A 26,733-nucleotide genomic window follows, 5' to 3' on the forward strand; every position below is an offset into this window, starting at 1 on the left:
TCCTGAAAACAGCACAGTAATTTCAGCCGTAACGGACGCTGCCGTGTGAACATACCCTCAGGGCTTAAAATGTCCGGGAAATAGCCCCAATACATATGTGTCCGCCCAAAAAAAAAGTGTGTATATGAGACAGCATAGCATATCTATAGCACTACGACCCTATAAACTATGGATAGGATTAGATACAGTGGCTGAGCAGACAGTATCACACATGATAGGATTAGATACAGTGGCTCAGAAGGCAGTATCACACATGATAGGATTAGATACACAGCTCAGCAGACAGTATCACACATGATAGGATTAGATACAGTGGCCCAGCAGACAGTATCACACATGATAGGATTAGATACAGTGGCTCAGCAGACAGTACCACACATGATAGGATTAGATACAGTGTCTCAGCAGACAGTACCACACATGATAGGATTAGATACAGTGGCTCAGCAGACAGTATCACACATGATAGGATTAGATACAGTGGCTCAGCAGACAGTACCACACATGATAGGATTAGATACAGTGGCTCAGCAGACAGTATCACACATGATAGGATTAGATACAGTGGCTAAGCAGACAGTATCACACATGATCGGATTAGATATAGGGCCCAGCAGACAGTATCATACATGATTGGATTAGATACACAGCTCAGCAGACTGTATCACACATGATAGGATTAGATACAGGGCCCAGCTCGCTGACATTGCGGCTCCAGCGCTGGACCCAGGATAGGTAAGAATAATAATTTTGCTTCTTTATGTGTTACTGATTATTTTTGTGTTTGTGTTTTTTTTACAGGTTCGGTTGTTGGACTTCGGATATGAGGACTTCAATGACAGCGTTTTTTTTATTCTCAATAAAATGGTTAATGAGGGTTGTGTTTTTTTATTTCAATAAAATATTTTTTCTATGTGCTTGTATCTTTTTAAACTTTATTATCACCGCCTTAGTAATGGCCGCTGGCTGATTGACAACCTCCATTACTAAGGCGAGGCTTAATGTTAGCCGGTGCAGAGGCTAACACTAACCCCCATTATTACCCCGGTACCCACCGCCACCAGGGGTACTGGGAAGAGCCGGGTACAAACCAGTACCCGACCATCTGTAGTGACGGGCAGGCACCGGGGTGGCCGCAGGCTGGTAGTATTAGGCTGGGGAAGGCCAAAAACAGTGGCCCTTCCCACCCTTGTAATGCTGCCTGCTGCTGCTGTGTTGTATCTGGCTGGTTATGAAAATTGGGGGGGACCCGACATCGTTCTTTCCAATTATTTTTTATTTTTTTTATTTTTTTAAATGACGTGGGGTCCCCCCCATTTTCATAACCAGCCAGATACAATAAAGCAGCAGCAGCCTAGCATCACCAGGGTGGGAAGGGCCACTGTATCTGGCCTTTCCCCTCCTGATAATACCAGCCTGCGGCCACCCCAGTGGCCGACCATCACTACAGATGGTCGAGTACTGGATCGTACCCGGCTCTTCCCAGCACCCCTGGTGGCGGTGGGTACCGGGGTAATAAAGGGGGTTAGTGTTAGCCTCTACATCCGCTAACACTAAGCCCCGCCTTAGCAATGGATGCTGTCAATCAGCCGGCGGCCATTACTAAGGCGGTAGTAATATAGTTTAAAAAAAAAACACAAAGACATAGAAAAAATATTTTATTGAAATAAAAAAAAAACCCGCACAACCCTCATTAACCATTTTATTAATAAAAAAAAAAAGCCGTCACCGAAGTAGTCCTGGAATCCGACGTAGTCCAACGACCGAACCTGTAAGAAAACACACAAAAAATGATTAGTAACACATGTGTTAGGGTATGTGCACACACACTAATTACGTCCGTAACTGACGGACGTATTTCGGCCGCAAGTACTGGACCAAACACAGTGCAGGGAGCCGGGCTCCTAGCGTCGTACTTATGTACGACGCTAGGAGTCCCTGCCTCGCTGCCGGACAACTGTCCCGTACTGAAAACATGATTACAGTACGGGACAGTTGTCCTGCAGCGAGCCAGGGACTCCTAGCATCGTACATAACTATAATGCTAGGAGCCCGGCTCCCTGCACTGTGTTCGGTCCGGTACTTGCGGCCGAAATATGTCCGTCAATTACGGACGTAATTAGTGTCTGTGCACATACCCTAAGGCTTAGATACAGGGCCCATGTGTGATACTGTCTGTGGGACCCTGTATCTAAGCCTACCACAAGATAGGCTTAGATACAGGGTCCAGCAGACAGTAATCTTATACAGTATAAGATTACTGTGTGCTGGGGCCCTGTATCTAAACCTACAGTGTGGTAGGCTTAGATACAGGGCCCAGCAGACAGGATCACGCATGGGCCATGTATCTAAGCCTACCATGTGATTGGCTTAGATACAGGGCCCAGCAGACAGGATCACACAATCTGTGATCCTGTCTCATGGGCCCCCTAAGCCTGATACATCGTAGGCTTAGGGGTTGTGCAGTCCCTAAACATTGATGGCCTATCCACAGGATAGGCCATCAATAGCTGATGTGTCGCCCGGGACCCGCAAATCAGCTGTTTTGAAGGGGCCGCAGCACTCGTACGAGAGCTGCTTCCCCTTCATTTCACTACTCGCTCACACTGTGAATCGCCGACACGGATTCACAGTGTGACCGGAATGAAGTGACAGGAATGAAGGGGAGCAGCTCTCGTACGAGTGCTGCGGCCCCTTCAAAACAGCTGATTGGCGGGTCCCGGGAGTCGGACCCCGCCAGTCAGGGCTAACCTTACCTTCCTCTTCGACCGCGGCGGGAGTTCTGTAGTCTCGATGCTGTGCGCGGCGGCATAGCGCTGTGACGTCATGCGCTGCGCACAGCGCTTGACGTCAGGACCTCCGCTGCGATCCGGAACCAGGAAGGTAAGTAAAGTATGTTACTATAGTAACAGGGGCCCGCGGCCCGAGTTACTATAGTAACTTTTTATTGATGTGGTGCGGGGGGCCGTGGGCCCCCCTGGCTTCGGGGCCCGGTCGCAATTGCGACCGCTGCGACCCCTATAGCTACGCCAGTGCAGTACCAGCAAAGTAAAGGAGACTCCAACTAATCTCATCTACACGTTGCAGATTTTTTCTGAAGTAAATTGACCTGCAATACGTATTTTAAAATTTACAACATGTCAATTTATCTTGCGTTTCCGCCTCAGTTTATAGAAAAAAATGCACCATAATCCACAGCATAAATACCGCACCTATTTCCATATGAAAATGTAAAAACCTCACCTAAAAACGCATAAAAAAAATGCAGTATTAAGTGCGTATTTTACCTGCGGAATTTCCTATCTTAACTTGCAATTTTGATGCTGATTTTCCACATCAAATTACGCAACGTGAGCATGTAATCTTATGGTCCAGCACGGACCGTCCCAAATGTAATGTGATCCTAGAGTGCTAGCTCCCGTAAACCTTCTAGTATTACCATATTTCTATATTCCTTTCTCTGTGAAAATTCATAGATTTCTTCTCTTGGATTTGGTCACGTGATCTCATAGTGACCCCCCCTCTACGTTACTGGTCTTTAAGTTCTATCCAGGGGTCATCATCTCCCTGCATGACCCACTTTCTGCAGCCTACATTTTAACTCAAACTCATTAACCCACCTTCCTTTGCTATTTTCTAGATCCCTATATCGCCACAGTATGTGTCAGTAGCAGCAGCTCCTCTACAGTGTGCGGTCTCTTTATGCGTGCTCATGACCGGGGTGTTACATCCACGGCAGCGGACTGTCGGAATTACTCACCCCTCGACAGTCGCAGCCATGGACTTGTGAGCGCTGGTCCCCCATCTCCTCCCCAGGAGACACCAGCGCTCACTTCCGCGCCACGGTGTCCCATAGGGTGTGCGCACACGCTTGCACCCGGCCTTAAAGGGTTCAGTGCGCGCACATGTAATCATCAGTAATTAGCCCATGATCACCCTGGACTAAGAAGGGCTCTGCCCTTTTACTCCTTGACCGAGCATTGTTTGTATTTCACTGTTAGTCTTGCAAATGGTCCCGTAGTTGTATCCTGTTCCCTGTGTTCCCGTGCTCTACTACCCGTATCCTGAGCTGCATTTGTTCCTGTGCCATCTCCAGTGTGGAGTAGCGTTGTGCTGTCTATTTCGCACGCTATATTACACCACCACTGTCCTTCACCACATTTTACATCACCTGCTGCCAAGGTCCTGTCTGTGCCTATCCGTTACTACTGTCTTGACTATCACAGGTACCCTTGTGCTTGGACTATATATATATTCACTTGGTACACTGTTTGACAAGCTGCTATCCCGCTACGTCGGTGCGGCCCAGAGGGTCCACACACCCACAGATCGTGACAAGGGGGATGTTGGGAAATGTATGAACTGCAGAGCAGCATGAATAGGCCTCAGTACGCAAGAGGGAGCACTTCTGTCAGAATAAAGAAGAGGAAGATGTTCTCCAGATGGCTGCCGATGGATGGAATGACCAAAATGCAGTAAAGGTATATATTGCTGTAATTATGGAATAGATGCATTTTATATTGATTATATTTAACATATTGTCATTAATTGGGCTGAAAAAAAAAGAGCTTTCTTAAAGTCCAAATAAACCTCAGGAGTGTACTCTTACAAATGTCTTTATTATACACAGGATTTAGACAAATAACCACTAAACAAGAAAGTTACATTTTTCACATCTGAACTTAGGTAAAATAAAAAATATATATATTATTTGACATTAATCTGCTTGCATATAGGTGTGTAAATGAAGATAGGGCAAGAGTTATTATCTGACATTATGAGGTATTTCCTGTTTATTAACAACTCTTGTCTATAAGAATATTTTAAAGTTGTTTCAAATCATTATTTATTTAAAATCTATACATTTGTATGCAAAATTCCAGAATAACAAACTTTGCAATATACTTGCCCTTTCCACTCTGTCCCCGTCACTGGTCTTATGTGTACTCTGCCGCTAGTGTTGTCCCTCTGCATGTGCTTATGTAATGTTCATAGTGATTAAATGTCACGTAACCATGGTGGCCAATCAATGATGTTTAGTCCATAGTAAAATCATTGCTGCAAACCAGCGATTGGCCCCAGTGGCCATGGAGGGACAACTAAGGCGGCAGTGGAGCATTGTGGAATCAATAGGGTAAGTATATTGCAAAGTTTTTTATTTTGCCCAAATTCAGAGATTTGAAATCCTGGAAACCCACTTTAATGATGGCAGTACCGTCAATGTCTTCACTGGCATATCTGCATTACATATCAGAGTTCTCCACAACAATGCTTGTTCTTACATTGAATTGCTAGATAAAAGCATACCATGAAATAAAAGGGGGCTGTCGGCTGTACCTTCTTTGAGGATTGCCGGGGGACTGCCAATAAAATCTAATGGGTATGCCTAGCTTAAGGCTGAGCCTGATACTGGCCCTCTGTAGCTGTGAAAAAATCTTCCAAATAAGAGCGAAGAAATTCAAATGTGGGCCTTTCTTCGGGGCGATTCTTCCAACATCGATGCATTAGGTCATAAAGTTCGTCAGGGCAATCTTCTGATTTTGGCATACGGTACCCACGCTCAAGATGATCTATCACTTCAGGGTTAGTCATGCCTGTAGAATGGCAAACACATTTTGTTAGATAATTACACATATTTAATATAGAGGCCCTCAGTGTACACAAAGGTTACGAGGCATTAAACAGCACCTACTATAATCAGTAGGCATCCAAATAATGCAGCAATTCTTTAATACTTTGGCTATAATTTTGCAGTTGGTCTCTGTTCATAGAAGGGGTTCCTGATCCCTGGATGCCAGACCCTCCTGTACAGGGGAGTAACTAGGAAAGACTGGGCCCCATAGCAAACTTTTGACTGGGGCCCCCATTCCCATGGGTATCACACAACCCCCCCCTTGTAGATAGTGCCTCCTTATAGATTCCGCCACACAGCGCCCCCTATAGATAGCACCATACAGCCCCCCTGTAGATAGCGCCATACACAGCCCCTATTGATAACGCCATACATCCCCCCTGTAGATAACGCCATACAGCCCCCAACCCCCAAAAAACAAACGGCCTATAGTTTGTCCTACAAAAGAGATGTATCCCCTATCCACAGGATAGGGGATACATGTGTGATCGCTGGCAACGATAAGGAGAATGGGGGACCCAAAGTCCCCCGAAGTTCTCCATGAGAAACCTCGGACTTCCGGGGTCTGCGCAGTTCAATAAAAATGAAAGGAGCGCTGGCCACGCATGCGCACAAGCGCGACCGGTGCACAATTCATTTCTATGGAGCTGCTGACCGACCCCGGAAGTCCGAGGTTTGTCATGGAGAACTTCGGGGGACTTTCGGTCCCCCGTTCTCCTTATCGCCGGGCGTCCAAGCGATCCCACATGTATCCCCTATTCTGTGGATAGGGGATGCATGTTTTTTGTAGGAACTTCAGTGGCGTCGCGCTGTATCTGCCATAGCGGCTGCTAGCGGAGCCTCCGGCCATGAGGGGGGACAAAGCCGGCGGACGGCACGGGCCCCCTCATGCTGCGGGCCCTGTAGCAGCCGCTACGTCTGCTACAGCGGTAGTTACGCCACTGCTCCTGTATTAATTCCACATGCCTTAATAGGGTAAATGGAAAGGTGTTGTCCAAAGAGTATGATTACTTTAATACAGTGCTGTATTCATAAACTAAATGGACGGAAATCAAAATAAAGTTCAGGGTATATGAATTGGAATTAATGACCACCTTTCTTTATATCTAATTAAAATGATGCCCTTTAGGAGTAGCCTGTTCAGAAGAGATTACAACATACACTCTTAGGACTCATACACATTGCCATATTACAGCTCCATACAACCTCTATAATATGACAGCGATATAGGACCATGGGGCCCTACTGTACCTTTTTAAGACTCCAATTTAATAAGGAGGCACATCGTTTTGCTTTTTTTCCCGTTGGATTCATGTGGAAAATGAATTGTGGCATGCTCAATCAGATACCGTATTACAGAGCTATTCTCTCCTAGTAGCATTGCTTCTGGGGGAGAATACCTGCATTATAAGGAACCGCACGGAGCACCGTACAGCAGCACATGGAGTCCCACTGGCTCTGAATTCTGTGCCGTCGTACTGCCTCCTGCACACTGCATGAATCTTTATGCAAATGACTCATGCACAAGATACTGTGTAAACAAAGTGAAAAGGTGTGTAATCATTTTTTTCAAGATGAAGCCTCTCTATTGAAGTCTACGGGACATACGGAACAAGCAGAGCAAGGGTCACGGGCCCTTTTTCTCCCAATAGGTGTGGGTGACAGAGTAGGAACTGCACCTATCAGGTATTTATGACATATCCTGTGGGTGTTTCATAAATGATTATGGGAATACCCCTTTGATCTTTTTATGTACTTTCTTTTCTGTCAACTTACCTGGGTAAGGAATTCGCCCATATGTGATGATTTCGGTTAAGAGAATACCAAATGACCATACATCCGATTTAATAGTAAATGTTCCATAATTTATTGCTTCAGGAGCTGTCCATTTTATTGGGAATTTGGCACCTGCATTTAAGAAAAGATTATTTTACTAATACAATATAATTAGATCTACAATAATAATATAGTACTGTGCAAGTAACAGATTTTCGTTGGTAATTGTACTTTGATTTCTTAATATCTGTATATTAGCTTTAATATTGACTAATTTTCCAGGAGTGGTTCTCTCTTGTGGTTTTGAGTGCTGCATGCAAATGTCGGTTTCTGTGTGGTTACTGTGTCCATAGAATTATAGAATCATACTACTGTATATTGGTTTTAGGATGGCAGTATGTGACACAGCCGCAGCGGGGACACCCTTTCATTATTCCTGATTTGTTCCACAAGCTGACCAACATCTTCAACAGACTTTTGGGTCGCCCTCCCAACACTTATATTGAAATAGACCAGGTACACTCAGCATTACTTCCTCCAAGCCTGTATGACCAGCACCCGAGGGATGTGATCTGCCGTGTTTACTTCTATACCATAAGGACTTTGCTACAAAAGGTTAGGCAACATCCAACCATCTCTCATAATGGCTCCCAAATTTGCATCCTGCTGGACCTGTCTCGCCACATCCTGGCGCAAAGGTCGGTCCTCTAACTGCTCCTGGACATACTTTGAGACTGAGGGATCTCCTATTTTTTGTGCTTCCCCTTTGCCGTCTTGGTGGGACATGAACGCCGCACTATAACACTCAAGTCACCAGATGAACTGCCCCACTTTCTGCAAGAACGTGAATCTCCCTCACCTGTCCCTGCCAAGATAGCCTTCACTGCTAACATTCACTACTGGAGGGCCTCGGACTGACTATTCCTCTTAATTGACCTAATACCCTTGTGAGGGCTTTCCCTCACAAGGCCCAAGACGGAGGACCCAACGTCAACAAACACATGCTTGTCCACCCACTTTGGAACTGCCCGCACATTTCTTGACCCAGGAAACCCACTCATCCTTCTCAGGAAGTCTATTGAAAACCACTATTTGCCCGCTCCTGACTGGTCAGTCTTTCTCTGTAGCCCCATTGCATTATTTAGACTTGTTACATAGTTACTATGTTCCTTTAATACACGACAATATCTTGCTAGCATTAGAATATCATGCTGTTATTTAGTCTATGATCTACAAGTACACCCAGATCCTTTTCAACAAGTGACTCTCCCAGTATGGCTCCCTCTAGGACATATGATGTATGTAGGTTGTTGGTACCCAGATTCATAACTTTACATTTAACTACATTAAACCTCATTTGCTAAGTGGATGCCAAAACACTCAGTGTGTCCAAATCGGTTTCTAATTTATGAACATCTTCCATAGACTGAACTATACTACATTGCTTGGTGTCATCTGCAAAAATAGAAACAGTGCTATGAATCCCATCCTCTGTATCATTAATAAATAAGTTGAATAATAGTGGTCCCAGCACTGGACCCTGTAGTACACCACTTATAACTGGTGGCCATTCAGAGTAGGAATCATTGACCACAACTCTCTGTCTCTCTGTCTTTGAGCCCATTTTCAATACAATTACAAACTATACTTTCTAAACCTATAGACTTTAATTTACCCATTAGGTATCTATGAGGGACAGTGTCAAATGCCTTTGCAAGGTCCAAAACACTATATACACAGCCGCCCCTCTGTCAAGACTTTTACTCACCTCTTCATAAAAACAAATCAGGTTGGTTTTTACAACTTCTGTCCCTAGTAAAACCATGCTGGCTGTCGCTTATAATAAATTTTTTTGTCACATACTCCTGTGTATAGTCCCTCAATAGCCCCTCAAACATTTTTCCCACAATGGATGTTAAGCTCACTGGTCTATAATTACCCGGGGAAGTAAAATAGGCACCACATTTGCCCTGCGCCAGTCCCTTGGCACTATACCAGTCACTAGAGAATCTCTGAATATTATGAAGAGGGGGACAGAAATAACTGAACTAAGTTCTTTAAGAACCCTTGGGTGTAACCCATCTGGTCCTGGAGTCTTGTGCACATTTGTTTTATTAAACTTAGCTTGGACCATATCTACATTCAGCCAATTCAGTATATTAGTTGATGCATTAACAGCACTGGCATCGGCTATATCAGCTGCTCTTTCTTCTGTTGTATATACAGAGCTAAAGAACCCATTTAGTCACCCCTCCTTCTCGTGATCCCCCTAGACCAACCCCATTACCACTATTTAGGGGTCCTACATGTTCAGACTTTGGCTTTTTTGCATTTATATACTTGAAGATTTTTTGGGGGATTAGTTTTGCTATCCTTGGACACCTGCCTTTCATTTTGTATTTTTGCTGATTTTATTACTTTTTTACAAAGTAATACTTTATAATTTTACAAAGGCTAGAGCTGTAGCCTCAGATTTGTATTTTTCAAATGGCCTTTTTTTTTGTCATATATTACCCTTTTTACAGAAGGTGTAAGCCATGTGGGGTTTAATTTTAGTCGTTTATACTTGTTACCTATAGGAATAAATTTTGCACTATAATTATACAATGTCGATTTTAAGATCTCCCATTTATCATTTGTTCCATTATTTGACATTAGTTCTTCCCAGTCTATATCCTGAATTGCAGCCCTCATCCTGGGAAAATTGGCCTTCTTAAAATTAAATGTTTTTGCCCTCCCAGCCTGTGTTTGTTTTTTATAGTTTAAGTAAAATGCAACTATATTGTGATCACTGTTACCGAGGTTTTCACGATTAGTGACATTCCCAACAAGCTCTGCATTTTTTGAAATGACCAGATACAACAGAGCGTCACCTCTAGTTGGGTCTTCCACAAACTGGCCATACAATTTTCCTGCAACACGTTGAGGACATTTCTCCCCTTCACAGTTGTAGCCGAATCATTACATCAATTAATATCTGGGTAATTAAAAAATCCCATTATCACTACAGTTCCCGTCTGTGCAGCCCGCTCCATCTCCTATTATATTGGGTGGGGGGGGGGTCTATAGATTACACCAAAAATATTTTTGGTTTAATGGTGTAATTCCACCCACAAGGTTTCAACCTCCTCACAATCTTCACCCACTATTGCCTCTTTCACACTTGCCTTCATATCACTTTTAACATACAGACATACACCACCACGTTCCTATTTGCCCTGTCTTTCCGTAACAGTGTAAAACCCTTTATATTTACAGCCCAATCCTGAGAAGAGTCTAGCCATGTTTCAGCAACACCAACTATATCAATATGTTCCTCCAGTACCAAGGCCTCCAGCTCCCCCATTTTGCTTGCTAGACTTCTGCCATTTGTGAACATACACTTTAACTTGTGTTTACATTTTTCACATTCAGTATCAGAAATGTAACTATTTGACATTATTTGGGCATTTTTATCTTCAATGTTGTTTTGTAACAAGAGGATCTCCTTATCCTGTTGCTTAATCCTTTCCCCACTGTCTATTTCTCCCCCACCAATATAGTCTGACCCCCTCTTTAACCTAACTACCCCTTTATTTTCTATACTGAACTCCCTCCTCAGCCATAGTTTAAATACCCCGCCACCCCTGCTAGAATTCTCTCCCTCAGCACAGTGAAACCCCTTCCATTCATCTGCAGAATACAGTTTGTACCCCTGTGAAGTCAGCCCAGTTCTCTAGGAACCCAAAGCCTTCTCCTCTACACCAAGACTTTGGCCATGCATTTAACTCCCTGAGCTTACGCTGTCTTTCCTGTGATGCGCATGGCACAGGGAATATTACAGAGAACACTACCTTGGAGGTCCTTCCCTTCAGCATGTAGCCTAGTTCTTTAAAATTATTCTTAACCCCTTAGTGACCAGCCCATTTTAGGCCCTAATGACCAAGCTATTTTATTCGTTTTTCTATAGTCGCATTCAAAGAGCTATGACTTTTTTATTTTTTCGTCTACATAGCTGTATGAGGACTTGTTTTTTGTGGGATTAGTTGTACTTTTTAATAGCACCAATTTAGGGTACATATACTTTTTTTATAAAATTTTATTTACTTTTTTTGGGGGATTATAAAAAAAACCTGAAATTCCACCATTGTTCTATGCGTTTTTAAATTGACGCCGTTCACTGTGCGACGTAAATAACATGTTACTTTTATTCTATGGGTCGGTACGATTACGGCGATTCAACATATGTAGAGGTTTTTTATGTTTTACGTCTTTTGCACAATAAAAACACTTTTGAACTAAAATTATTTGTTTTTGCATTGCCGCTTTCCAAGAGCCGTAACTTTTTTATTTTTCCATCAATGTAGTGATTTTTTTGGGCTTGTTTTCTGCGGGACGAGACGTACGTTTGATTGGTACTGTTTTGGGGTGTATGGGACTTATTGATTCAGTTTTATTATGATTTTTTTGGGGGGCAATGGAAAAAAATTGCAATTTCGCCATTGTTTTTTGCATTTTTTTTTTTACGGTGTTCACCTTGCGGTTTAAATGACATATTAACTTTATTAACTGAGTCATTACGGTCGCGGCGATACCATATATGTGTACTTTTATTTATTTTTTACACTTTTACTAAATAAAACCACTTTTTATGGAAAAAAATGGTTTGATTTATTTTTTTACTGTAATTTTTACTATTAATCTTTATTTCACATTTATGACTTATTTCATTAGTCCCACTAGGGGACTTTACTGTGCGATTTTCAGATCGCTGCTATAATGCTTTCGTATACTTCGTATACCAGAGCATTATTGCCTGTCAGTGTAAATCTGACAGGCAATCTATTAGGACGTGCCTCCGGCGTGTCCTAATAGGCATATGTCCAGGGCAGACCTGGGGGCTTTTATCAAGCCCCCTGCTGCCATGACACCCCATCGGAGACCCGCGATTGCATTTGCGGGCCGCCGATGGGTGACAGAGGGAGCGCACTCCCTCTGTAAACAAGTTAAATTCTGCGGTCGCTATTGACAGCGGTATTTAACAGGTTAAACGGCCGCGATCGAAGTAAAATACGATCGCGGGTGTTGGAGCAGGAGCTCAGCTGTCATCAGACAGCAGAGCCCCGGTTCCTGCCTGCACGGGACACCCGTGCAGGACTTAAACTAGGCTCACGTGAAAAGGCGTCAGCCTAGCCTAAGGACCCTTAGCGTCCAACATGAAAAGGCTTATTGGTGGTCACTAAGGGTTAAAGGACAGGTGTCGCGAAAAAATTTTTTTTTATATTCATTTGCTTTTATTGTGTTATTAAAATACATTTTATTTATTTGTGTTTTTGTGTTTTACCATTTTCTTTTTTCTAACTTTGACTTAATGGGGGCTGCCATTTTTTTTTTCATCTCTGTATGTGTCGATTAACGACACATACAGAGATGGAATACGGTACATACATCCCCATAGTGATAGCAAACGGGAGCCTTTCCATTCACTATGGTGTACGCCATCTGTGTGGGAACGGCGCATGCGCCACTCCCACACAGTCCAAAAGGAAGGTCTTCGGCCAAGTGACATCCGGCGCCATTTTCATGTGGACCGGAAGCCGCTGCCAGACAGTAAGATGACTACTTCCGGTCGCGGCTTCTGGACATGTGTTCAGAAGCAAGGACTAGGAGCGGAGGGAGCGGAGGGAGCGGACGGAGCGGAGGGATCGGCGGTAGCGGCAGCGGCGGCAGCGGCGGCGGCAGGAGCAGGTAAGTTATGTTTGTGTATGTTCGTGTTTTACTGTGTGATTACCACTGTATGTAAGCCTACTACACTGTGCATTCGCTCAAAAAATGTCGGCACACAGTGTAGAAGGTTTGAACAGCAAACTAGCCAAGATAAAGGAGGGGGATTAATTGAGCACACTAGAGCGAGTGTGTCTTCTCCAATTTTGCAGCATAAAGCAATGAGGTTGCTTTACCACATGCCAATGCTGCAATTTTGGTAATTGCTCCCTCCAGTGACCAGCACATGGAAATTTTATAAATTAGAATCTAATTTATAATATTTCCTGACTTGTTAAAAAAATTTGAACAATGTCTAATCATGTATATACTAACTGTTTAACTTAAAAAAAAAATAAAAAAAAATTCTAGCGACACATTCCCTTTAAGGCTCCTCCACCTACCATGTTTTCTGTCATTGGTTCCCACATGGACCACGACAGATGGATCATCACAAGCCCCTCCCAGTATCTTATCCACCTGTTCCACCACATTCTTCGGCATGTGGTGGATCAGGTGGATAAATTACTGGAACCTGGGAGACAGCAAACCATTCGGTTGAGGTGGTCTTGGCGACAAATTATTCTATCCATCTTTCTGATTATAGAATCCCTTACAACTACTAATTGTCTTGCCTTACCTGCATTACCATCCTGCCGACTACTGGCTGGGCTGTTCTTCTGGCTGTTAGGGAGATCAGTATCCACTAGTGCGGCCATTTCTGAGACTGACACTCTCGCATCATCACCCAACTTAGCAATTTTGCTTGGCATAACAGTAATAGGATTGGCCTTCCTTTTCCTGGACCCCTTTCTACTGCCCCTAACTACATTAACCCAGCTACTTGCCTGGTCCTGCTGACCCATGACCCATGTCTTCACCCTCCAGATCTACCCCACTAACTGTGTCCTCAGTGAGCAGCATGCTCCGCTCAAGATTATCTATCGCCCTCAGTGTTCCATTTTGCACATACAGATCGCTAATGCGAGCTTCCAGATGAACAACATGCTCACATCTACCACAGAGGTATTCACTCTGGGGGTCCGCGGCTTGAGGGGGCCCGTTCCGTCAGCTAACACCTCCCCTCATATGCCCGGTGGCGCCGCTAGCAGCCGTTATGGCTGTACAGCGGTAGTGCCGCTACTACGGAGCCCGCGCCGCCGAGCCTCTAACATGTATGGGCCGGGCGACACAGGCCCTCTCATGCCTGTAGGCGTCGCTAGCACCGGAGGGGGCCCCCGTGCTAGCGACAGCCACTCCGTCTTGCAGTAATTGTACCTGCGTCTATAGCACGCAGGTACAAATACATGCATTAGCGCTGAATGGCCGGGCATGTTCCATTCAACGCCTTACAATGACTTTCAAAATGTTTCAACATGTTTTGACTTACAAAACTTTCAACGATACCAACGGTGAATGACGTCATCACGCCGCTTCCGTGCTTGAAAGGCTGATTGACAGGGCAAGTCATTCTGGCCTGCCAATCAGCGCCTTTGAACGACGCGTTGTTCAGCTCCAGCAGACCTGCACAGAAGAGAGCAGATCTGCATTGCCATCGGATGGCGCAGGAACGGGATCACGAGTATGTAAAAAATATTTTTTTTTCTAATAAAACTGAGCTTTGTTCTGGGGATGTATTTATGTACTAAGCTTTGTTGTGGTGCTGTATATATGTACTGAGCTGGGTTCTGGTATTGTATATATGTACTGAGCGTGGTTCTAGTGCCTTATTTATGTACTGAGGTTGGTTCTGGTGCTGTATATATGTATGGGCTTGGTTCTAGTGCTCTATTTATGTACTGAGCTTGGTTCTAGTGCTGTATATATGTACTGAGTGTAACGTATATGGTCGCGGACCGTCGTTCTGACTTACCCTCTGACGGCCGCGGCCATGGACGTGAGAGTTCTCGGTGGCGTCTCCCTCCTGAGAGATGCCGGCACTCACTTCCTAGTTCAGAGACTGTCTCCCGCAGGGCGCGCGTGCCCGCACGTGCACGGCCTTAAAGGGCCAGTGCATGCACAGTTGCAGAATATCTGAAATTAACCCAGAATGTTGCTGGACTATAATAGGGGCTCTGCCCTCTTGATCATTGCCTGAGCTTTGCTGTGTTACCTAAAGTTTGTCTTTGCAAATGGTCTGCTAGTTTTTACCAGTTCCCAGTGTTACCTGTTCCTGCTGCCTGTTCCCTGTATCCCGTGCTACCGTGCCTCTGTGCCGTCAAGAGTTGGAGTCGTGTTGTATCCTCCGTCTGTCTACTATCGGAGCCTCATCTTGACTCCATCGCTACTGTCTACATTGCCTCAGGTACCCTTTCTGAACTATAGACATTGCATTGTACCTGTTTGGCCAGCTACTATCCCACTACGTGGTACGGCCCAGTGGGTTCACACCCCGCGCCGTGACACTGAGCTTGGTTTTGGTGCTGTATATATGTCAGAGCTTGGGTCTAGTGCTGTATATATGTACTGAGCTTGGTTCTGGGGCTGTATATATGTACTGAGGTTGGTTCTGATGCTGTATATATGCATGGGCTTGTTCTAGTGCTGTATTTATGTACTGAGCTTGGTTGTGGTACTGTATATATGTCAGAGCTTGGTTCTGGATCTGTAATTATATAGGATATATTTATAATAACAAAATTGCAGAGCAGATGGAATTTTTCTCAATTCATTGTATATTTCATGGGAACCTGTCTGGTAGTTTTAACCTCTTGAACCGCCACCATGCGGTAATACATGACCTGACAATATTTCCAAACATTGCCTTTTATGTTTTTTCAGATGCAGCAAAATCTTTATAATCCACTTTGAATTACTCATTAAAGGGTCATGGGGTGGTGCCACTATCCCGAAGAGTCACATAGTCCTGCCTCCAAACCCACCTTTCCATGTTTGATTGACATCTCCTGACTGATACAACTTTCTCAGATGTACCATTGCCTTGTGGCACTATACACAAGGGGGGGCTGTCAGGCACTATACACAAGGGGGGGCTGTGTGGCACTATACACAAGGGGAGCTGTGTGGCACTATACACATGGGAGAACTGTATGGACCTATTTACAGGGGGCTGAGTGTGGCGCAATCTACAGGGGTCTGTGATGCACTATCTACTAAGGGGGGCTGTGTGGCACTATATACAAGGGAGGGGCGCTGGGTGTCACAATATACAGTGGGAGCTGTACAGCGCTATATACAGTGGGGGCTTTATGGTGATATCTACAGGGGGGCTGTATGGCACTATCTACAAGGGAGAGGTGGAGGGCGCTATCTACAAATGGGGTGTGACACACTCTATAGGCTAGGCGGGGCTATATAGCACTGTCTACAGGGGGGGCTGTATGGCACATTCTACAGGGGGCACTATTTATAAGGGGGGCAGCTTGTGGCATGGGGGGGGGCGGTCAAGAGTTTGCTATGAGGCCCAGTCTTTCCTAGTTACGCCCCTGCTGCTATCCATTATCCCAGTTACAAAAAAACAGTGCACCATTAAAAAAGTTAAAGAAAGGAAGAGTACTTACAGGGGCTTTAACTCCTCTTTTCAACTCGGGTTTATTTACTCCACTTATTTCACAAGCCACTTAATCCACCAAGCACAATGAGATCAAGCTCCGTGTTATCTGCTTATTGTTAGGCCCTCCATTTTTCTAGTTCCTCCTCTGGACTCCACAGGTTGGAGCTTTATTACATTTTTCCAGTGATCTTAATGAGCCCCTCACATGCTCCAATGCATAACTGTCACCTTCTCCCCCATAGGTCCTGGACCTTCCCAGAGTGTCCTTAATGCCCTATGATCCCTTTCAATCATTTGCTTTGTTTCTCGGCAGTGTCCTTGATACTGCTTTTTTGTAACTGTTGTTGATGTCTTTTTATGCTTTCTTTTCATTCCCTAAATATCTCCTCCTCCTCCCCACTGTGGAGATCCTGGGCTTCTGTCCTGCTTTCTATATCCAGACGGCTCCAAAGCTGCCTCCTTTTCTATACTTATGGCTGACTTTACTATAGCCTTGTTCAATGCAAAGGGGCTGAACACTCCACAAAAATGGACACAGATCCATCATCACCTATATGGATGCAAAATACATGTGGCATGCCTTGAGGAAATGCATTTTGAAGAGAGCCATTCCTTCATTATTTAACATTAATACTACACTCAGTGGCACTTTAGTAACAATTCCCACGATAGATCCCGTGGAGCTGCAGTAGCAATACACAAATCCCTCACCCACCAGGTCTTTAGTTGTACGGTCGACCTTGAGGCTCAATGCATCATACTAGTCCTATTCGTGGCCATGAGTTTACCATTATCAATTCATGTGCTCCTAATCAGGTCCAAGTCCTCTTCCGTTTGAAACTTATTGATACAGCTATTCCCCTAGTCTGGGGGACAGTGGTGCTATGAGGGGACATTAAAGAAGCTCTGTCACCAGATAACAGTGGTTTTTATTTTGAAAAACTATCATTTTTGAGCAAGTTATGAGCAATTTTAGATTTATACTAATTAGTTTCTTAATGCCCAACTGGGCGTTTTTTTACTTTTTACCAACTGGGCGTTGTACAGAGAAGTGTATGACGCTGACCAATCAGTGACCAATCAGCGTCATAAACTTCTCATTGTTCCACCCCAGCGTGATCTACAGCACAGTGTGATTGTGCAGTGAAAGAAGCTGGGCTGGAACAATGAGAAGTGTATGACGCTGATTGGTCACTGATTGGTCAGCGTCATACACTCCTCTGTACAACGCCCAGTTGGTAAAAAGTAAAAACACGCCCAGTTGTCTATTAAGAAACTAATTAGCATAAATCAAAAATTGCTCATAACTTGCTCAAAAATTATCGTTTTTCAAAATAAAAATCACTGTTGTTATCTACATTACAGTGCCGATCACATTATGTAGGAGATAGGGCACTTATAATCTGGTGACAGAGCCTCTTTAACCTCACTCTCGATCTGACAATGAATAATTCTTCTGGTCGATCATGACTGGCCTATAATGCCATCAAGTGAGTCAAATGCACTTTTGCAACTCGAGTTATGTGGCATGTGACAACTCCAACACCCCTCAGACAGGAACTATAGCTTTTAATAACCGCTGCATGGCACCTACAATCTCTTATACTAGCTCCTTCAAAATAGTACTCTCCCCTGGGCGGTCTCTATGTCCATTGGTTGCAGTGAAAAACTCAAGCACTGCTTCAGTTGAAATATGCAAAATAGGTTTATTTTAAATTAGGCAATATAAGAGAAAAGGTGTAACGTTTCGGCCACAATCCGGCCTTTATTAATCTTTATTGCCACTGGTCAATAGAAAAAACGTTATAGGAAATTACGCTGTGAAGATGGGTAGCTTGTACCATGGGTAAGCGCTTACCACGCCTTTATCAAACCAGCGGCATTAGAGTTTGATTGTGGCCGAAACGCTACACCTTTTCTCTTATATTGCTTCACATCCAGTGTTGCTTTGGATCCTTCGTCTGGTCCTCAGGTTGTCCCTGGATCAGTAGATCAGCCCTAACTATGCGTGTGGGGTTGGTCTGCTGCCTATGCACATTTCCTTGACTTTATATATAGTCACCAAACAAAATTCTGTGCCTGTCTGGCCCAAGCCATTTGCCCTCTTGCTTTATCTACCCTTCTATGGACCTCAATCTCATTCCGAACTGTGCCCCCACAAGCCTCATTTAGTGTTTATAATAACCTCCTAGTGCTAAATTCCAATGAGACTAGGGGCTCCCTCATTGACCTAGTGGGCCCTGCCTTCCCTTCGGGTCGCGCACACCACTCCTTTCTTGGAGGATCCCTCCGTCATCCCCTACATTTTTATCATCTCTCTCTATCTCCTCCCTATTCCTGCACACCTCAATCATCGCAGGTTGCACCCCGTTTTCTCAACTCCTCTTTAAAATACAATCAACTTCAACATTTTTACACCTCGACCCAGCTGCATTCACACCACCACCGCACGCTAATAGATTTTAAACACATGTCTGTCTTCCTCACATGCCATAGATGCACTGTTAATACTCCTCTCACAATGCTCTCAGCATATCCCACCATATTGTAAGGCCTGGGAGAATGAACTAGGCAAACAGTTTACAGAGTCACAGCGGACTTGATGCTTTTATCTCTCTCATAAGGCAACAATTGCCACACGTGCGCAGTAGATCAGTTTTAATATAGTCTCCCATGGTATTAAGTCCCCGTGGCCTTTCAGAAATGGTAGCCTTTTGTCCCTTATAACTGCTGGTGCTGTGGTGCAGCTGGAGTAACCATGGCTCATATATGGTGAGGCTGTCCAGCTCTATGGCGCTTTTGGACGTTGGTCCGTAAAATTATACATGAGTGCATCAGTGTGACACTACCGTTGTCCCCTGAGCCTGAGGTGATCCTACTCTTTATGTTCCCGATGCCCCCATCTGTGTATAAACGCTACCTCACCCATCACCTTCTACTAGCCGCTAAATCCGTTATTCCACACAGATGCAAATCGGTTGACCCTCCGACGCTAGATAATTGGTTTGAAGAGAACTGATTGGTCAGACCACAAAGGCCTCCACTCATTACATGACCACGTGGTTACATTGGACCACCTTTCACTCATCCCCCACTTATTGTACACTAATAGGCTAAAAGCTATTCCTCACCTCTCCTACACTCCCAATGCTCTGTGCTGCCTCTGGAGTACCCCTTAATTATATATAAACAAGACACATATGCAGCCATTTACCATTTGTCTACAACAGTAGCAAGAGGAAACCAGGTCCTCCATGGTCCTCCTATCGGTCTCCTTTCCCCTATCTCCCTCTTATCTCCCCCTTATTTCTCTTTACCCCTTTCAATTTAAGTGTCACGACACATCATGCTATTGCACCTGAAAAACTGCCGTAGAGAGAGCCCTTCTCCAGGATAGACTGCTTGACTTGAATCCTTGTATACCGTACAGTGTAGGACTTTAACTATTTTCATCCATGGGTTGACTCTGTTTATTGTATTATATAACAATCTCCCCCACCAACCTGTTGTGGCCCTTGCCTTCTGTCAAGGGTCTGTTTATCTTTCCCTGATTCTATCTTTTATATTGCGAACTGTTTTTACTATTTACATTTCTTGAGAAATTTCAATAAAACTTTGAATTAAAAAAAACCCCCAAAAAACAGTGATTCCCCCATTGTTTTGTGGGTTTTAATTTTACAGTATTGTATTGCCATATTCTGAGGCACATAATTTTTTTTTATCTTTATGTCGATGGAACTTTGTAAAGGCTTGTTTTTTTGAGGGACGAGCTGTAGTTTTTATTGGGACCATTTAAAAAACAAAAAAAACAAATGAGAACACAACACGACCTTTAGCATGCAATAAAAAAGAATATTTTAATTAAATAGATAATTAAAATATACAAACAAGTAGGGGTGAAATAAAATCACGAATGCAACCTATACACTAGGACAGAGAAAGAAACCATTTTGCGGTACATACGACTTTTTGATAACTTTTTATTCCATTTTTTTAAGGAGGTGAGGTGACCCCAAAACAGCACATCTGGCATTTTTTAGGGGGTTGTGTACGCCGTTCACCAAGTGGCATCAATATCATTATATTATAATAGTATAGACTTTTCTACAGACGCAGACATACCAATTATGTTTAATTTTAAATTTTTTACATTATTTTACGGGAAAAAATGGGAAAAGTTTTTCTTTAAAACTTTTAATATTCTTTTCGTTTTGTACATTGTTCAAAACTTAATGAAAACTATTAGAATTTTTTTTCAGTACCACTATGGGACTTCAACATGAGATTGTTTGATCGCTGATACAAATCACTGCAATGCTTTAGTGGGGAACAGTGGTGTAACTACCGCCGTAGCAGCCGTAGCGACTGCTACGGGGCCCGCGGCATGAGGGGGCCCGTGTCGCCCGCCGGCACGGGCCCCCACCATGGCCGGAGGCTCCGCTAGCAGCCGCTATGGCTGCTACAGCGCGACGCCACTGAACACGACTACGGCAGAGCAGGGAGTTATCTCCCCGCTCTGCCATTAAACAAAAGACATGTATCCCCTATCCACAGGATAGGGGATACATGTGTAACCGCTAGAACTGATAGGGAGACTGAAATTCCCCCAATGTTCTCCATCACAAACCTCGGACTTCCGGGGTCTGTGTCGGCAGCTCCGTAGAAATGTATTTTCTAGGACACACTGTAGGGGGGGGGGCTGTATGGCGTTCTCTACAGGGGGGGCTGTATGGCGTTCTCTGCAGGGGGGGCTGTATGGCGTTCTCTACAGGGGGGGGGGCTGTATGGCGTTCTCTACAGGGGGGCTGTATGGTGTTCTCTACAGGGGGGGCTGTATGGCGTTCTCTACAAGGGGGCTGTACAGCCCCCCCCCTGTAGAGAATGCCATACAGCCCCCCTGTAGAGAACGCCATACAGCCCCCTCTGTAGATAACGCCATACAGCCCCCTCTGTAGAGAGCGTCATACAGCCCCCTCTGTAGATAACGCCATACAGCCCCCTCTGTAGATAACGCCATACAGCCCCCTCTGTAGATAACGCCATACAGCCCCCCTGTAGATAACGCCATACAGCCCCCTCTGTAGAGAACGCCATACAGCCCCCTTTGTAGATAATGCCATACAGCCCCCTCTGTAGATATCTACAAAGGGGGCTGTATGGCGTTATCTACAGAAGGGGCTGTATGGCGCTCTCTACGGAGGGGGCTGTATGGCGCTATCTACAGAGGGGGCTGTATGGCGCTATCTGCAGAGGGGGCTGTATGGCGCTCTCTACAGAGGGGGCTGTATGGCGTTATCTACAGGGGGGCTGTATGGCGTTATCTACAGAGGGGGCTGTATGGCGTTATCTACAGGGGGGCTGTAAAAAAGACACTATCTACAAGGGGGGGTTGTGTGGCACCCAGGGGAGGGGGGCCCCAGTCAAAAGTTTGCTATGGGGCCCAGTCTTTCCTAGTTATGCCCCTGGTGGGGAGCCTGCTGCCATAACAACACATCGGCATCACGCGATCGTCTCGCAGGGGGGATGGAATGATAGAGTGGATTCTCCCTCTATCTAATGGCTCAGATGCCATGGTTGCTAATGACCACAGCATCTAGGTGGGTGAACAACCGGGATCGGAGTTCTCTCCGTTCCCGGCTGTTGGAGCAAGGTTTCAGTTGTAATACACAGCTAACACCTGCAGCTCTCCCCTCCCGCTATTATGTACCGGTACGTCATGGTGCGGAAAGGGGTTAAATGTAATATTTTTTTAAATTCTGAGGACTTTGGATTGTTTTTTCATTTAGTTTTGTACTCAATACCTTTTATCTAACAGTAACATAATGTGGAAAAGGTTTAGGAGATGAATACTTTTTCATGAACACATACACATAATGAACTTTTCCTCTTTATTGGACTGTGTTTGTATACTTAGGTACCTTCTCGTGCTGTGTACTCATTGTCCTCTATCATACGAGCCAGACCAAAATCTGCAATTTTGCAGATCACTCTTTCTGATACCAAGATGTTGGCAGCTCGCAGGTCCCTATGAATATAATTTTTACGCTCCAGGAAAGCCATTCCTTCTGCTACCTAGTGATTGGGAAAATATATTACACTGAAGAGGAGAGGTGGCAAATTGAAGTAAAAGTAAACATTTAAAATATTTTTGATAGAATTTTCAGTAACTACTGTATTAACAAGCTATGTTTCTCCAATACTTCTTATTTTCTTCCAATAACTTACCATTTCTATATTCTCTATATCAGATTCAGCATTCTGTTATTTGAATTCTTACCTGAGCTGACATGTCTATAAGTTTATAGACATTTAGTCGGAGGCCTTCTGGTGTCTTCAAGTAATCTACCAGGCTCCCTGTAGTATGGAGAAAGTGGTTCATGAAATGTGTCAATAGATAACAATCTAAGATAATTATTAATATTTAATCATAAAAATTACAGAAGCTTTCTGGTTCCTACCATAGAGCTATAATTATTAATCAACTACATTGCTGGTGGACTCCCTTTCAGGGTTCAAGTTGGCTGACTATTGAGGTAAATTTTAACGGTGGTCTTCCACTTCTCTTGTTATTAATTGCCTATACCATAAAGCCTAAACATCCCTTGTCCTGAGTGTACCTTACCTTTCAGGTGACTTTTTAGAATAAGCTGTCATATGTGAGTAAATGAATAAAAATACTTTTACTTGCCATTATATGATTGGATCCTGCATTTTTATTTAGCAGTTTTCCCCTCTAGAGGCTTAAACTCTCATTCTAAATTTTCTCTGAGCTAGTGGGTGGAGGCTAAGTGCTATCATGTCTCAACATAGAGAACATAATACAGCCGTAATGAGCAGTGTAGCTGAGATCCCAGCACTGAGATCAGATATAACACTTACTGGGAAGCTGCACCAGCGTCTGTGTCTGTGTCTTTCTGCCTCTCTCTCTGACTCACCTCATGCTCCCTCCTTCTCTTCCCTTCTCCATAGACTTCTATCGGAAGCATATAACCTGATCCCTCAGTGAGCTGATTACTCGTCTTGTCTTGAGGAAATGGATTTAGCAGTAAAGTAAATGAGTGAACAGTTAGAAGTGGGTAGGGAAGAAAGGAGCCTGATAAGTGGAGAAAGAGGCATTTTTCCCTAATAAGATAAATTGAAAAGTTTCTATTCACTTGTACTATGGATTTATGCAACGTTTGTTCAAAAAGTAGTGACCATTTTATTCAGGCCTGATTATCTTTCCTAGAAAGATTTAAAATGAAACTCCCCCAAAAGGTTTATCCAATTGCCGATTGAATCCCTAAATATCTCATCCCTATCATTGGGCTAAAGAAAGGGGCTCATAAAGGATTATACTCCATTTCCGACCTTATATTAACCCCTTAAGGACATAGCTATTGTGAGCCTTGATCAGTGGCATAGCTATAAGAGTCACAGCGGTCACAGTTGCGACCAGGCCTCCCACTTTTTTAAAAATATATTTTTTTTTCCTTTGCTTTTAATTAAACTTTTTTTTCCTACATTTTATTTTAGCCGCTTGATCACTTACATAATACCTTGTAATACTTCTGTATAGCTAAATATTGCCAGCGCCATAAATGTACAGCAGTTATTGCCAAGGGGATAAATAATTACCCTTTCTCTGACCTGGTTTATTTATTTAATCTCCATAAACAAGATTTTTTATAAATATCTACATGTCAAACATTTTCTCTTAAACTCCAAATCCACTATATGATTATATCTTTAAAGGGGTTGCAGTAAAATCGACATTATAATTGTCTGATCGCTGGGGTCCCACCACTAGGACTTATATCTGTTGCAAAAACATAAATCTCCAAACCCCCAGTTCCTCCTCACTGCACCCCACGCAGTGAGTAGGAGCTGGAATGGAGTGGTGATCGAGCTTGTACCTGCTGCTCTTTTCAATGTTTATAGGTACTGACGGAAACAACTAAGCTCTGTTCTCGGCTGTTTTCGTCTGTCCCATAGACTTTGAATGGAGGGGCATGCTTAACCGCTGCTCCATTAAAAGTACTCCACACCGCAGTGAGGAGGAACGGGTGGTTCAGCAATCAGACAATTATCACCTTTCCCGTGTATAATTGACAATTGTTGATTCTGGTACAAACCCTTTAATGAGCATCAAGGGTCTATTTGTGGTGACTTCTCATCATGTCCACATCAGGTATTTTACCATGTTTTAATGTGGAATAATTTCAGAGTCTTATTCCTGATGCAGAACCAGGTTTAAATGTATTCATATTGGTACTGTTATACTCATTTAATATAATATTTCACAAATGCACTTTATCGTATTTAAAGGCTATGTATACATAGTCAAAGGCCTCATTTGCATATTGGACACCAGCGCTAACGGCCCTAATATCTCAGGAACGGTGGGGGTTAGAAGAAAAAAATAAAAAGTATCAGAATCTGTGAGGCGTCTGCAGTATTAGGGTATGTGCACACACACTATCATACTTATGTACGATGCTAGGAGTCCCTGCCTCGCTGCAGGACAACTGTCCCGTACTGAAAACATGATTACAGTACGGGACAGTTGTCCTGCAGCGAGGCAGGGACTCCTAGCATCGTACATAAGTATGATGCTAGGAGCCCGGCTCCCTGCACTGTGTTCGGTCCGGGACTTGCGGCCGAAATACGTCCGTCAATTACGGACGTAATTAGTGTGTGTGCACATACCCTCACTGATATCTGAACTGCAGATTTTTTTGGCAGGTGACAGGTACTCTAATCTGTCAGTCAGCTGGACTGATGGCTTGGCTGACAGCAGCTCCTGTGTGGCTCTACCTCACCGTAAAACCCTACCGATCAATTCCACCTTGGCTGACAGCAGCTCCTGTGTGCCTCTAATACACAATATAACGCTAATACCGATGAAATATAAGTTGATAATGGATACATAGAAGCTGCAGTGCAAAAACTAAATAAAATTTGTAATGAATGTCTATGAAAAAAATGTTTATAAACTATAAATAAGGCCCCATTCACACGAACGTAAAAATCGTCCGTAATTGCGGACCGCAATTACGGACCCATTCACTTCTATTGTCCACGGACACCTTTCCGTTTAGTTACGGGAAGGTGTCCGGGCTGTAGAAGTGTACCGCAAAAGATAGGACATGTCCTATCTTTTGCTTTTTACGGTACTTTGTATGGGAGCACGGGCCGAAAATGTGAGCCGTAATTATGGGCATGGCCGTGTGTATGAGGCCTAACATTTAAAATGGCATAATAATTATCTGAGTGGAAATAAGGGTATGTTCACACACACTGTTTTCAGACGTAATTTGGGCGTTTTACGACCTCGAATTATGCCTGAAAAAATGGCTCCATTACGCCTACAAACATCTGACCATTGCTTTCAATGGGAATTACGATGTTCTGTTCCCACGAGCCTTTATTTTACGCGTCGCTGTCAAAATACGACGCGTAAAAAAATGACAGCTCGTCAAAAGAAGTGCATGACACTTCTTGGGACGTTTTTGGAGGCGTTTTTCATTGACTCCATTGAAAAACAGCTCCAAAAACGACCGTAAAAAACGCAGCGAAAAAAGTGAGTTGTTAAAAAAAGTCTGAAAATCAGGAGCTGTTTTCACCTGAAAACAGCTCCTTATTTTCAGATGTTTTTGCTCACTGTGTGTGAACATACCCTGAGGGTATGTTCACACACACTAATTACGGACGTAATTCGGGCGTTTTTGCCCCGAATTACGTCCGAAAAATGCGCCTCGATAGCGTTGACAAACATCTGCCCATTGAAAGCAATGGGCTGACGTTTGTCTGTTCACACGAGGCGTATATTTACGCGCCGCTGTCAAATGACGGCGCGTAAATGGACGCCTGCATCAAAGAAGTGACCTGTCACTTCTTGGAGTGTAATTGGAGCCGTTATTCATGGACTCCAATGAAAAGCAGCGCCAATTACGTCCGTAATGGACGCGGCGTTCAAGCGCCTGCACATGCCGTTACGGCTGAAATTACGGGGATGTTTCCTCCTGAAAACATCCCCGTAATTTCAGCCGTTACGGACGCTGCCGTGTGAACATACCCTAAGGGTATG

At 44.0% G+C, this 26,733-nt stretch overlaps 1 protein-coding gene across 1 annotated transcript in view; it reads right to left on the reverse strand.

The window, feature by feature from the left end:
* Window positions 1–5,391: 5,391 nt before the first annotated feature.
* Window positions 5,392–26,733, reverse strand: part of LCK (LCK proto-oncogene, Src family tyrosine kinase) — a 79,758-nt gene continuing 58,416 nt past the window's right edge. The window contains exons 9-12 of the mRNA XM_075850484.1: window positions 22,942–23,018; window positions 22,583–22,736; window positions 7,409–7,540; window positions 5,392–5,594 (exon numbers count right to left, since the gene is read on the reverse strand). Of these exons, the coding sequence (XP_075706599.1) occupies window positions 5,392–5,594; window positions 7,409–7,540; window positions 22,583–22,736; window positions 22,942–23,018 (566 nt within the window). The remainder of the gene's footprint in view (window positions 5,595–7,408; window positions 7,541–22,582; window positions 22,737–22,941; window positions 23,019–26,733) is intronic.

The sequence above is a fragment of the Rhinoderma darwinii genome, chromosome 2 (assembly GCF_050947455.1).
Source record: "Rhinoderma darwinii isolate aRhiDar2 chromosome 2, aRhiDar2.hap1, whole genome shotgun sequence".
NCBI classification, from domain to species: Eukaryota; Metazoa; Chordata; class Amphibia; order Anura; family Rhinodermatidae; genus Rhinoderma; species Rhinoderma darwinii.